At 38.3% G+C, this 13,587-nt stretch overlaps 1 protein-coding gene across 1 annotated transcript in view; it reads left to right on the top strand.

Annotated features, from left to right (window-relative positions):
• The first annotated feature begins 4,398 nt into the window (after window positions 1-4,398).
• JAML (junction adhesion molecule like) overlaps window positions 4,399-13,587 on the top strand; it is a 33,197-nt gene continuing 24,008 nt past the window's right edge. The window contains exons 1-2 of the mRNA XM_044666358.1: window positions 4,399-4,456; window positions 10,002-10,063. Coding sequence (XP_044522293.1) covers window positions 10,021-10,063 — 43 coding nt within the window. The 5' untranslated portion in view covers window positions 4,399-4,456; window positions 10,002-10,020. The remainder of the gene's footprint in view (window positions 4,457-10,001; window positions 10,064-13,587) is intronic.

Raw genomic sequence — 13,587 nt, 5'->3', positions numbered from 1 at the left:
TCATCTGTTTGATCTGCACAAAAGTCCTGTCCTTTTATTTGTTGAAGTGTGGTGTTTGATTGCAGTTGGCTTGGACTACCGTGTTGGAAACCTCTATTGGAGAAACCTGGAATTCAGTTAGTCAAGACTGTCCAGTAACTTTTTATTTATTGAAGAAATGTTCTTTTTATATTTATGAAATGTTTTAAGACCTTATAGAAGAGATGCATAATAACTAAAGCTCCCAATTGCAATAGTTTAATAAGTTATATTCTGGTTGGACATAGGAATTATTTTCCTGAATAGGAAGATACATAGTGTTTGCCTATGCTACATTCTAATATGTTATATGTTTTCTTCAATTCTTTGAGAGAGAATCATAAATACTTGTTCTTTACTAGCCACAGAGCATCTTTTCTTTCAAAGGAATGTCACCTGTAGCATCCTTTTCTTCTTAACTTTTAAGGTGAGAATAGTTGTGATTGTGTTGATCAGTCAATTTTTAGCTTGGAGTTACTAACTGAAGGTATTTTTCTTAATTCTCTCCTTTTACTGAAACTGTAAAATTCCTTTGGGTATTATAATCTTAAGATCACTTGGATTGTATAAACTATAAATTATAATCATATAAGATTAGGAAAATTCTGCTTTGTTTCAGTAATATTTTTTGATGTTAAATGAAACATTATCAATTTAGATTCAAGGAAAGAAGTGGTACAGCAGAGGAACTCATTTTTTCTGGCTTGCTAGACCAGAATTAGGTGGAGTTTGGGCTGGGGTTGGAATGGGAATACAATTTTCACATTTCTTATGCACTCAGCTGGCTATTCTCTGTTTTGCCCCTTGACCTTTAGGTCAGAAGCTGAAAAAACTCTTTGGAAGTTTTCCAATTTGAAATTGTAGCCTACTATAACTTCTATTTAAATGCACTGTCTTCTAGCCCTTCAGAGTTAATTTTCAAACTGCACCAAATAAGTGCACACTGTAATTGTTTCAGATGTCACTGCAGAAGATCTTGTGAGAAAGGAATGAACATAGACTAGGATGTCACAGAACCCAGATTTTCTCATTTGGTCTGCTTCCTTCTTTGTGCTCTTTCTACTCTGACTTAATTCTCTAGTACATGGCAAATAAGCCAAATAAAATGCACATATTTTATGTACTGGAGGTTTTACTTTTTTTTTCATACATAGGAAAATACATTTTAAATCTGCCATAAGACTAAAAAATATGTGTGCCATATGAAGAAAAGTTGACAATATATCTCAGCACTCTGGAGGTTTGTTATCTCAATTTTTATTTTCTAAAAAGCTCTTTCCATTTTTGCCCTTTCTGCTATAACTTACTTGGTGCTTCTGGTGTTTTTCAGATTCTGGCAGTCCACAAAATATATGACATTAAAACCCACTGTCCTTTTCTTCTTGCTAGATTTTTTGCCCAGATCAGTTAATCAGAAAATGGCTAAGCAATGCGGTCTGCCTCATTGGTTCATCCAACTCTTTTTGGTGAATGTTTTTTTCAAATGAGAAAATGTGCTTAATTATCTAAGGTTGCCACTTTTGAACCTTCCAGCAAATTCTGCAACTAGCAGCTTGCCTTTTATTTTTTAAAACCCATACCTTCTGTCATAGGTTTGATACTACATATTGGTTCCAAGACAGAAAGGTGGTATGGTCTGGGTAGCTGGGGTCATGTGACTTGCTACGAAGTGTCTGAGATCAGATTTGAACCCAGGATCTCCTGTTTCCAGGCCTTGCTCTCTATTCACTGAGCAACCTAGCCACCCTTCCTTGCTTTTTTTTTTTTCTATGACTGTGCCTGTCCCTTTAGCCTCATAGTTTCTTGGACCATGTGATAATTGACTTTAGGGTGATCCAATGAAGTTCTTTCTGACTTTTAAATACAGAGAGAGATAATTTAAGCAATAAGCTTAGCTTTTAAGTATTCCTAACTGTAATGTAGGCATTTTGTGATACCTCAGGTCCCTGAAAAGGGGGATAATGCTTCAGGATGACCCAGTTAAAGCCATATCCTATTAAATGAAAGCCCATTTTGACTAGGTCATCTTATACCTTCCTTGCAGGCCTGAGGATGAATTCAGTGAGGTATGTTTGTGATTCTTGGATGAACGGTGCTGTGTGAATGCTCAATAGTATTATTTTACAATCTTAATCACGATTTGGACCAAGGCCTCTCCTTTTAGAATGACTGAACAGTAGAGTCCTTCATGGTAAGGGGTAAATTGATAATTGAGGCTTTTCTGTCTGTCTGTAGTCACATCACAGGGTATAAAGCTGCTATCGAATTCTTTCATTACTCTTGTGAGATCTGTCTTATAGCTTCCTCTTCTAAAAATTGTTAAGAAGTATATACAAATATACATTCTTTAGGGATGGATAAAAGATAAAGTTATTCTGCACTGTTTTTATACCTCCCAGGGTTCTATTTTAGTCTCTTTTATGCTGCTGCATGGTTCCTATCAGACCAGTCAGGGAGGAACTTTTTATAGAAACAGAATTTGCTACTGGTAAGCTTTATGCAGGGATTGCCTTTCTAAAATAGCCTCTGCTTCATGGTATATTACTGTCTTTGTTTTCTGCATTTCTGTTACCAAGTCATTGAGTTAGTGACTAAATATGTGCCTTAGTGTAAAGTGCCTTAGGTTTTCTTTATACTTGATTACATTGGGTAACTTGGGAAACAGATCTTTCTTTACTAGCGCTGAGAATAGGCACAGGTGCTTCAAGAAAGTGAATTATTTATTTATTTTTTTAAACAAAAAGTCTAAAAGTCACCACTTGAATACTGGTGTGGAAGCCTTTTTCCTGAATATCTTCATGTATGATGTAGTCAGTTGCAAATGGTAAGCTTCACAAGGATCAGAAGAAATGTTTATATAACCAGAAGGGACCGTAGAGAATGTTAAGTCCAAACCCTTCATTTACAGATAAGAAAACTAGGGCACAGAGAGGTTAAGTGATTTTACCCTGGGCCACACAACTTGTAAGTGTCTGAGGTGGGATTTGAACTGAAGTCTTCCTGATTCCAGGTCCAGCATTCTGTTGACTTAACATTTTCCCTTTACATTGATATTAAAGAAAAACCATTTCATTGTTTCTTTTCTCCTTGGAAAGGGGAAGTTCTGTTTACAAAGCCCTTTACCGTTCTTGTTTGTCTGTCTGCCTGTGGTTTTGCATGTGGAAATGGCACTTTTGAGCCTCTGTCTGTAAGACACTATCTGTTGGTCTTGTTTGCCATGATGTGGTCAATAAACTCCTTTTTACCCTTCCAGGCTGTGCTTTATTTGTTTTGTGAAATTAGGATCAGAATTATACATAAAAGAATTGATGACAAGTGGTTTTGAAAGGTAAGGTCTTCTGTTAACCACCCAGTAAAGACTTTATGCCTGGATTTTGAGAAGGGCAAAGGTTTCTTCAATAGCATGCCTTAATATCAAAAGAGTATGCAAAAGGCCAGTCTACACTTTGCCTACTAGCGATAGATGAAGCAGACTGCTTTACTTTGAATTGACTACAAAAGTTGACTTGATTTTGAGGAAAACAGGTTGGGCTCATGACTTTTTCCACTGGCATTAATTCTAACTTACTCAGGATATTCCTTCAAGGTATATAATGATGCGTCTCTTTGGGGGGGCCACATTCTGTTAATGATGATCCTGTGTTGCCTGGACAAGTCACTTAACCCTGCTTGCTCAGGTTCTTCCTCTGTGAAATGGACTGGAGAAGGAAATGGCAAACCCCTTCAGAACCTTCATCAAGAGAGTCCCAAATGGGGTCAAGAAGAGTTGGACAACAACTGGACAACAACACATTGCCATAGAAATTTGATCATGAAATTTTGAAGTCCAGGTAGTAAGCCAAAGGCCTGCCTGGGAGATGCCTCTTTCTTTGGGGAAGGTAGCACTACCTCACAATATTTTAATAAAGGAAATAAAACATACTACTATGACTCAAACCATAGAGCAAATGATTTCTTCCCTCTTAAGTTGGAAAGTTCTTCTGTCTGTGGCTTGCTTTGTTTGCTTGAGGCCTCATTTGTTGAATATTCAACAAATATTTACTGAGTGGTTACCATGTGTAAGACACTATGGTAAGTACTCTGAGGAACAAAAGATAGATTAGATGTTACCTACTTCAAAGAGCTCACAATCTAGTGTGGGAGATGACATACATAAATACAAGATAGATGTGATTGGGACTCTCTCAGTAAGTCAACCCCTAAGCCTTTTTTAAAAAAAAAAAAAGACAAAAAAACATTGGGGTCATACTGTGGATTCAAAGACAGAAACAAGAACTTGATTGCTAGTGGTTCCTGTATTTCTTCTCAACTGCTTCAAGATGCACAGATCTGATTTGCTTTGATGCTTCTAGAATCCACTTCAATCATACTGAGGGGAATGCAGTAACATCTGGGAATTACACTTATAGTGTCTCTCCTGGTGTCTCATCACTTTTAGGTAAGCATTTTCCTTTAATTTTCTAAATAGTTTTCTTATCTTAGCCTTTTCTTGTTCAGAAGAAGGATGTTTCTGAGGTGTTTTTTAACTAACCTCATTGTTGTGTCATAAAGCTCTGTGTCTATGTAGTGCTGTTAGTTTTAGCTTGGGAATTAGAATGAGATGTCTTAGCTAGTTATGATTAGATAGGTCCAGTCTTTTTTTTTTTTTTTTTAATAAGGAAGAGTAGCTTCTCCCATTTGGTTTTTTGGTTACTGTTTGATCAAGGAAGCCCCGGGGCCATTGTCCATGCACAAACACACTCCACAGTTTGTCTTGACATGATTGTTTAGTCAGGTCCAGTAAGGCAGTAGGTACAAATTAGTTACATTTTCTGTGTTTCATTTTACCTATCTGAAAGAGGATTTGTGATAAATTGCTTTGTGACTGAAGAAAAATAAGGAGTACTTTTAGTAGGAGACCAAAAATAAGTCAATGAAAAACATCTGTTACCTTAGGTAGAGCTTTGCCTAGCTGTGCTTGAAGCTGGGGGAAGACCATATACCTTTATTGCCACTGCTTTTCACACTAGTCAAGATCTTCTACCAAGAAGCTCCTGAAACTTTTTGACCAGGAGAGTGACATTGTCAGATCTATGCTTTACGAATATTAATTCTATGGCTGTGTAGAGAAAGATTGGAGAGAGAAGAGATTGGTTTCAAGGAAAGCAATTTTAGGACTATTTTAATAGTTTTGGGGAGAGGTGAGGAAAGTCTGAATTAGGGATGCAGTTCAGGATGATGAAAGTGATGAGAAGCAGATGCAAGAGGTACTGCCATGGCTGAAATCAACAAAATTTGGCAACTGAGAGGAAATATGGAGTGAGTGAGAGGGAAGAATTAAGCATGACAACCAGAGAGTTGAAAAGTTTAGTGATGAAATTGGGAAGTAAGAACAGGGGTGGGTTTAGTGGGAGTAAGCTGTTTGCTGGACATTTTTGAATTCAAGATGCATATGGGACACATATATGGAGATGTCTGTTGGGCACTTGGTGATATTGGGCTGGAGCTCACAAGAAAGGTGAAGACTGGCTAGGTAGATTTGTGAGTCATTTCTATTGAGCTGATAATTGATTCTGTGGGAGCTGGTGAGATCACCAAGTGATTATAGAGAGGGAAGGTGACCCAGGAAAAGTCCTGTAGACCCCCACACATAGGAGGTGGGATATAGAGACTGAGGAGGATTACTAAGACCGGTAGAAAAGAGAACTAAGGAGGATGAGGTAGAGCATGGAAGCTAAAAAGTGAGTGGGAGTGTCCAGGATGAGGAACTAGTTGTGTTGGAAGTTTCTGAAAAGTCAGAGAGGACTGAGAAAAAACTGTGGGATTTAGTGGTCAAACATGTGGCAAGGGATTGAGAGATGAATGGGATATAAGAAAGTGGAAGATATTAGTGTAGACAGCTTTTTTCTAAAAGTTTGCCTGTGAAAAAGGGACATAAAGGATGAATGTTTGAGGGGATTTTATAGGATCAGATGAAGGGTTTTTAGGATGGGGAAGATCTGGCTATGTTTGTAGGCCGAAGAGAAAGAACCAGTATTAAAAACAATAGGTAGGATCACTATGATTAGAAGAATGCTATAGATAAAGAATTGATAAAATCTCACGATATCCTTTTGGAAAGCATAGAAAAATGTGACTCAGACAGTTTAGGTGATTGTGAAACTAGCCAAATGGCTAGACCTAAAGAGTAGGTTATAATGCTCTGAGGTCAACTTGGAAATTTTCAATGGAGTGCCTCAAACTGGGACCATTGCTATTTAAATGACATTAACATTTTTATCACGGGCTTGGAGAAATCACAGATAGATATGCTTATTATATTTGTAAATGAGAGATCTGGGAGGGATAGCTAGATTTAAAATAACAGTCAAGAATCAAAAAGATCTTGACAAGATACAACATTGAATAAAATCTAATAAGATGAAATTTACTGGTAAAATCTTATGCTTGGAATTTTATTTTTTTTACTAAGACACTTAGGTGCCCTATACTTGGAATTTAATTTTAAAAAATCAATTTCATAGGTGCATGATGGAGGAAGCGTGGACAGAAGCTCATCTGAAAAAATCTAGGATTTCAGAGTCCCCAAACTCAGCATCTCTTAAAGCAGCCTAAAAGAGAAATAAAGAGGCATAAAGGGGCAGCTTGGGAGCACGAGACCTGGAGTCAGGAGGACTTGAATTTAAGTTTGACCTCAGACATTTCCTAGCCGGATGACCCTGGGCAGGTCACTTAACCCCAATTGCCTATCCCTTACTACTCTTCTGCCTTGGAACAGATACTTAGTATCTATTCTGAGATAGAAGGAAAGGGTTTTAAAAAAAGATAAGACAGAAGATAAGGATTTGAGAGAGAGTATACTAGATGAGACAGATGGCAGTTTTCCCTGGTTTTGGCTAGGTGACATCTTGACTGTTTCATTCAGTTTTAAGTGACACATTTTAGGAAACACAAGCAATCTAGAGTATGTTAAGAAGGAGGTTATTAGAATGATAAGGGCAGTTCATATGAGGATCAATTGCAGGGACTGGAGATTTTAGGTAAAAGATGGCTTTGGGTGGTGGTGGTGTGTGCACATAATTATACTCTTCAAGGGCTATTGAATGGAAGAATAAATGAATTGGAGTTGTTCTACCCATTGGGCAATTCTGGAACCAGTGGATGGAAATGAAGGACACAAATTTAGAGTCAGTGTAAGGAAAAACTTCTAAATGATGAAGGGAATACTAAAGTAGAACGGAGTGCTTTGGGAGATTGTGGGTTCACATTTACTGGAGATTTTTCAAGCTAAGACTCAATGACCATTTGAGTATTTTGTGGAGGCCTTCTTGTTTAGGTATTGAACTAGATGAGATGGTCTCTAAGGCCAAGTGGTGTGATTCTATGAATTTGTGTTTTTGTCTTTTTAAGTCAGTCATTTAAAAAAAAAAAAGCCATACCCGTGATTTTATTCATATAAGGAACTCTGGGTGTGGAAACTTCCTTTATCGATGTGCATCAGCAATTCTCTCTTATAGGACTTAGAGAAAGTAAGACACTTAGTTTTCTGAAGATTCTGTATGTGTATTAGATTCTGATAAAGGACTGCTTCCCCCTTTCGTGGAATTTGGGTTTGATTAAGTAACATAGGATTGGCAGCTAGATTCAGGTTGGTTTCCTTTTGAAACAGTGGTAAGAGTTGTAAGAAGTGTCTACATTGATGGTTTCAGTTTAGATCTTATATCTAGATTAGTCATCACTAGCTCAAATACTACAAATAATGATATTTAAGATTCTATCTGATGAATGGTATAGGAGTATCTCTTTATAAAACTGATGCTGAATTGACATCCACCTTAGTTGTATGTACTTAGAATTTTGGGGAATTTAACATGACTCTTGTCAACTAGGTGGCATAGTGTATAGAGTGCCAGTCTTGAAGTCAATAAGACACATTTTCCTCAAGTTCAGATATGGCCACACGGCACTTACTGGCTATGTTATTACAGGCAAATCACTTAACCCTGTTTGCCTCAGTTTCCTCATCAGTTAAGTGAGCTGGAGAAGGAAATGACAAATCACAATAGTATCTTTGCCAAAAAGATAGGGTCATGTAGAGTTGGACGTGAGTAAAAAATGACTGAATAAAAAAACATGACTCTCAATATATTTGAATCAGTACAATCATTAGTTATGTCATAAAGTTTCTACTACCTACATTTTCAGATTCTCAGGTTCACTGTAATTCATCCTTCCCTACCCCTACCATTCATTCCCTTCCTAAAATTTAGAAACAGAAATCTGACCATTTTCACTTCCATTCTGTAAGACTTTTCTGTATACTCCTGATGATGACCAAGTGAATCTGTCTTAAAGCAACCCGTGCAAATAAACTGCTTTCCTCTTGTCTTTTGTACCATTTTCATAATGGGCTTCTATCATTATCATTTTTGTGGTACTTTATAGTTCACTTTAGAAATATTCTTACTAATAAATTTTAACTTCCCTTAATCAGTATAATGACAAATGTAGAAACAATAACAAAAGAAGAAAAGACAAAAATGAAAACAGATAAACAAAACAGAAAAAGAGGGATACCAATGGATCGTACATGTAGCTATACACTTCTGCTATTTACTGATTGATTATTAAACAAAAGCTTACCAAGGTAGCAACAAAGTTGTCTGGTAATTTAAAATGGATTTTGTTTCTGTGCAATGCCCTTTTAAAATGAAATAAACTCACAAAAGAAATAAAGTGAAAAATAATATTTTAATCTGCATTCAGAATCTGACAATTCCTTCTATGGCTGTGGGTAGCATGAGTCCCTTAGGGTTATCTTGGAACCTTGTCTTGCTGATAGTTTAGTCCTTCACAGTTTATCATTGTACAATGTTTATATTACTGTATTGGTTCTGTTCATTTCATTTTTGTGCAATGTTTTTATTTCTATAGGTGTAATCAGTTTGAGGCATACTTGGTGTAGTGGCTAGAGGGGCTGCCTGTAAGAGAGGAAGTCAGGAAGAATGAGTTCAAGTCCTGCCTCAGATACATATTAACTCTGTGACTAACAAGTCACTTAACCTTTCAATGTCCCAAACAATTTTCTAAGACTATAAAAAGTGGCAGATGAGTTGCTCTTCTGCATTATTGATAGGAGTTCCTGTATAGTGTAATTCCTTACAGAGGAGATCACAAGTTCAAATCAGAAGCAAAACAAGTTTATGTATATTTATGTATAAATTATTCTTTTGATTCTGTTTTCTTCATTAATTTGTATGAATTCCCAGTTTTCTTTGGATTCTTTATAGTCATCATTTCTTAAAGTGCAATGCTATTTCATTAAGTTATGTCTAATTCTTTGCGACCCCATTTGGGGTTTTCTTGGCAAAGATACTGGAGTGGTTTGCCATTTCCTTCTCCATTTCATTTTACAGATGAGGAAATTGAGGCAAACAGCTAGTAAATATCTAAGGTCAGATTTGAACTCAGGAAGATGAAATTTTCCTGGTTCCAGCCCTGCACTCTGTCCACAGCTGCCTTTTATCTTCATACCACAATTAATTCAATCATTCCCCAGTTGCTGGACCCATTGCCAAATTTGAACTCAGATCCTCCCAACTCCAGGCCTGGCACTCTGTCTAAAGTTCCACCTATCTGCCCTATGGGGGGAACTCCTTATATGGCAACTCTTCTGTTTCTGTAGATTGGCCACTCATTTGTGACCAACTGACTTGTTCATGGGCACACAGCAGTGTGCCAGTGGCAGAGCTTGAGCCTCAGTCTTCTTGACTCCAGATTTGGCACTGGCTCTCACCTTTTCATGATGCTTAAATAAAAGTTCTAGTTCACTTGAGAAGACAGATGAGAATTTCAAAGCTGTAATCAGTGCTTTTGAATGTGAAATTGTTAGGCAGCATTGGATTACATTTACCGTTGTTGCCTCAATGTCTGTGCACAGTCAATTGCTGTACATTCTCTTGAAATTGACTTTAAACTTTTCTATCCTTGTTTTTATTTTGAAGGTTGAAAGAAGGCCTCAGAATGTTTTCTCCATTGGAACTCAAACTGCTACCGGTGTTGCTGGGTAAGTAGAGACAGAGATGTGATGCTTCATTTCTCGTAAATCTCTTCACTTCCTTCTAGTAAACCTTTGTTTTCAATTCTCGTGTTTTGAGAGGGAACCAACAATTCTGCTTTTTGTAATTTTGTTGAAAAATTTGTCTTAAAATCCATTTAATAGGGGCAGCTGGGTGGCTCAGTGGATTGAGATCCAGGTCTAGAGATGGGAGGTCCTGGGTTCAAATCTAGCCTCAGACACTTCTTGGTTGTATGACCCTGAGCAAGTTACTTAATCCCCATTGCTCAGCCCTTATTGCCCTTCTGCCTCAGAACCGATATACAATATTGATTCTAAGATGGAAGGTAAGGGTTTAATTTTTTAAAAAATCTATTGAGCAAGTTTTTTCTTGGCTTGATGATTTAGTTTCTATTCTCCCAAGAAGAGTATAGTGTTCTGCTTCTTATTTGCCTATTCTAGAGCCTGATTATATGATATTATCTTGGTAGTATTCAGAGATAGTATGGTATCCAGGGGGAAATAGGTTGGTCTTAGTGTCAGCAGATCTAGATTTGAATACTTGCCCAAATATTTATTTATGTGACTTTGCATAAATCATTTAACTTTTCTGACTCTCAATTTTCTTATCTGTAAATGGAAAAAAATAATACTAAAATTACTTATTCTTCAGGGTTGTTGGGAAGAAAGTGCTTTGTAAATGTAAATCACTGGGTACACATATATACACATATGTGTTATTATTGCCTTTTTAAAAACCCTTTTCTTCTGTCTTAGAATCAATATTAAGTATGGGTTCCAAAGCAGAAGAGTGGTAAGGGGATAGGCAACTGGGGTTAAATGAATTGCCCAGGATCAACCAGTTACGAAGTGTTTGAGGCCAGTTGAACCCAGGACCTCTTGTTTCAAGGCCTGGCTCTCAATCACTGTCCCATTATTGCCTTTTAAAGGGCTAATTTTTAAGCAGTAGCAGTCCAAGTTTTTCAAAAGTGTAAGCCAGACAAGAGACTGAAGTTGATATCTTACTTCTGATTTCTAAAAATGGTTTTACAGATGGTGTGGGTGAGACACCTTGGATCCCATTCATCTTAATCTTTTCTTCTTCTTTTTCTATTTGTTTCATGACTTTTCAGGGTGAGAGAATATCTTTGTTTTACATCTTCAACCTTTGATGTCTAGTTGTGTGTGTGTGTATGTGTGTGTGTGAGAGAGAGAGAGAGAGAGAGAGAGAGAGAGAGAGAGAGAGAGAGAGNGAGAGAGAGAGAGAGAGAGAGAGAGAGAGAGAGAGAGAGAGAGAGAGAGAGAGAGAGAGAGAAAGAGAGTGGGGGGGCAGGAGATGAATAAGTGAATGCCATTATTTGACTTAGTGTTACCCACAGCAGATGCTTTCACCTTTTGATGGGAGGTACAGCTACATCTATACACAAAGACTGTGCCTTGGGAAATGTGTGTCAGGGAAACAGATCTAGGACCACCTTAAGGCATGCTCTCAGTGGTCTGTGGGATAATGTGAAGTTTTGGTACTATTTTGATTGGAGATAGAGGGAAGAGTAGTGGTCTGAACTCCAGGAAATTCTGCCCAGTGTTCAGCTTTTGCCTAGCTTTCTTTTGAGGAAATTGCCCCTATCCAGTGTGAGAAGTATATTTTTCTCCACAGGTACTTAGTACTTAGTATAAGTTTATCCTTCAGTCTCAAGTTTTGCCTTTGCCTTTTCCCCTGCCTCTGTTGCCTTTGGCAGTTCTTCAATTAAATTCTTTACATAGTAGGTCATTCTTTAAGAGGGCCAAGTGGGAGGAAGCAGCAAAGCAGCTCTCTCACAATCCCTGTAGCAAGGAAGAGAAAGGGAGGAGGGGAGAGGGGAGAGGAATGTTTAAGAAATGTGAGGAGAACTACAGTAAGATTGTTTTGCCAGTCCAGGTCTGCATAAAGAAACAGGCCATAGTAGCCTTTGGGATCCAAGGGAGGAATCCATACAGAAAAGCCCAGCCTAGCAGTAAAGTGCCCTGAAGCTTTTCAGTTCCCAGACAAGGGGTGAGCCTAGAAAACCTAGAGCAGTGATGGCAAACCTTTTAGGGATGGAGTGCTTGGCCCCACCCCCACTCTACCTGGCTGACTGAGTGCCATCCCCCTTCTCCCCTCCCCCCATTACTCCACACTGGGGGCAGGAGAAGTGAGAAATGTCCTCAGAGTATAGAGAGGGGGAGGGGAGTGACCTGAGCTCTCTGTTCCCCTCTAGCCTTGCCCTCTGTGAGCCGCCCACCTTAACCCCCTGTGCACTCCCATTGGCTGCTTGACAGAGGGGCTGGATGTGAGAAGGGGTGGGGAGCAGCTCCTCCTGAGTCCCTCTTCCTTTCTAGTGGTTGGGGGGAGGGCAGCTGGGTGCCCACAGAGAGCGCTCTGCATACCATATTTGGCACCCCTGCCATAGGTTTGCTGACCCAGGGCCCCATGCTCTCTGTGCTAGGGACCTAGACCAGAACCCAACCCCAGAAGCCTGGAGCCTGCAACTATGTTACTTTGACCCCAAACCAGGGCTCAGAAGCCTGCTAGGCTGCAATGGAGAGGGCAACTATAAGAGTATGTGCTGGATCAGACCACCCTGGTACTAAAAAGGCCCCTTTGCCACATTGTCCATTACGTAGACACCGGAAAGAACATGTCAGTACCAAAGAAGGCCTTGCCTTCCCATCCAGAATTCCTAAGAGGCTAATATTCATTCAAAGGCCCATTTTAGGAAGTAAGGCTGGAGAAATGAATAAACAAGAAAATGAAAATAAGGAGATGTGATGGAGTGAGAGATACTCAAATAAACCCAGAAAAAGAAAAGAACCAGATCATTTACAAGCAAAACCTGAAAGAAATTACAGATGTGCCACAAGCTATGCTGAAATTCCTAGAAGAAATTAAACAAAAGAATTAAAAAATGATACTGTAAATGAGACAAGAGTACTACAGAACTGACAGCATAATACAGGAGGAAAAAGACATAAATGCTGTAGAATATAGGTATCAAACATGCCGTCCCTGGGCCATGTGTGGATTAAACCAGATTAAAAAGTAATTGGGAAATAGTTAACAAAGTAAAAATATATATTAAAAAATAAAAATACTACCCCCCCCAAAAAAAACAACCCACGGATGATATTACTTTAAAACTAAGTCAGTATGCAGCATACAGAGATTCTTATGAATAATTCAGAGGCCTCTATTTCTGTTTGAATTTGACACCATGACTATTGTCCATTCCCTAAAAAAAAAAAAAAAAAAGGTTGAAAATCAGTTTCTTAGATATTTGCTTTAGAAGTAGCTAAGCTTGTACTTGCTCTTCTCAAACTTGTTCCAAATGTTAACCAACTGGTTGGCTTAAAGGGAGATGCCTTCCCTGCTGGCATTCTTGAGGGAGATATTTGATTCCTTTCAAAAGAATTCCTTCTATCATGTTTAGATTTCAGGGTCCCTACTGCTGGGCAGGAAGTTAAAAATCTTTCTCAGAGAAAGAGCCTGTATAAAAAGATTGACATAATTGATTTTG

This window comes from Gracilinanus agilis, chromosome 3, assembly GCF_016433145.1.
Source record: "Gracilinanus agilis isolate LMUSP501 chromosome 3, AgileGrace, whole genome shotgun sequence".
Lineage (NCBI taxonomy): Eukaryota > Metazoa > Chordata > Mammalia > Didelphimorphia > Didelphidae > Gracilinanus > Gracilinanus agilis.
The sequence above is the reverse complement of the archived record's forward strand: the minus strand, read 5'-3'. Positions and strand labels throughout refer to the sequence as shown.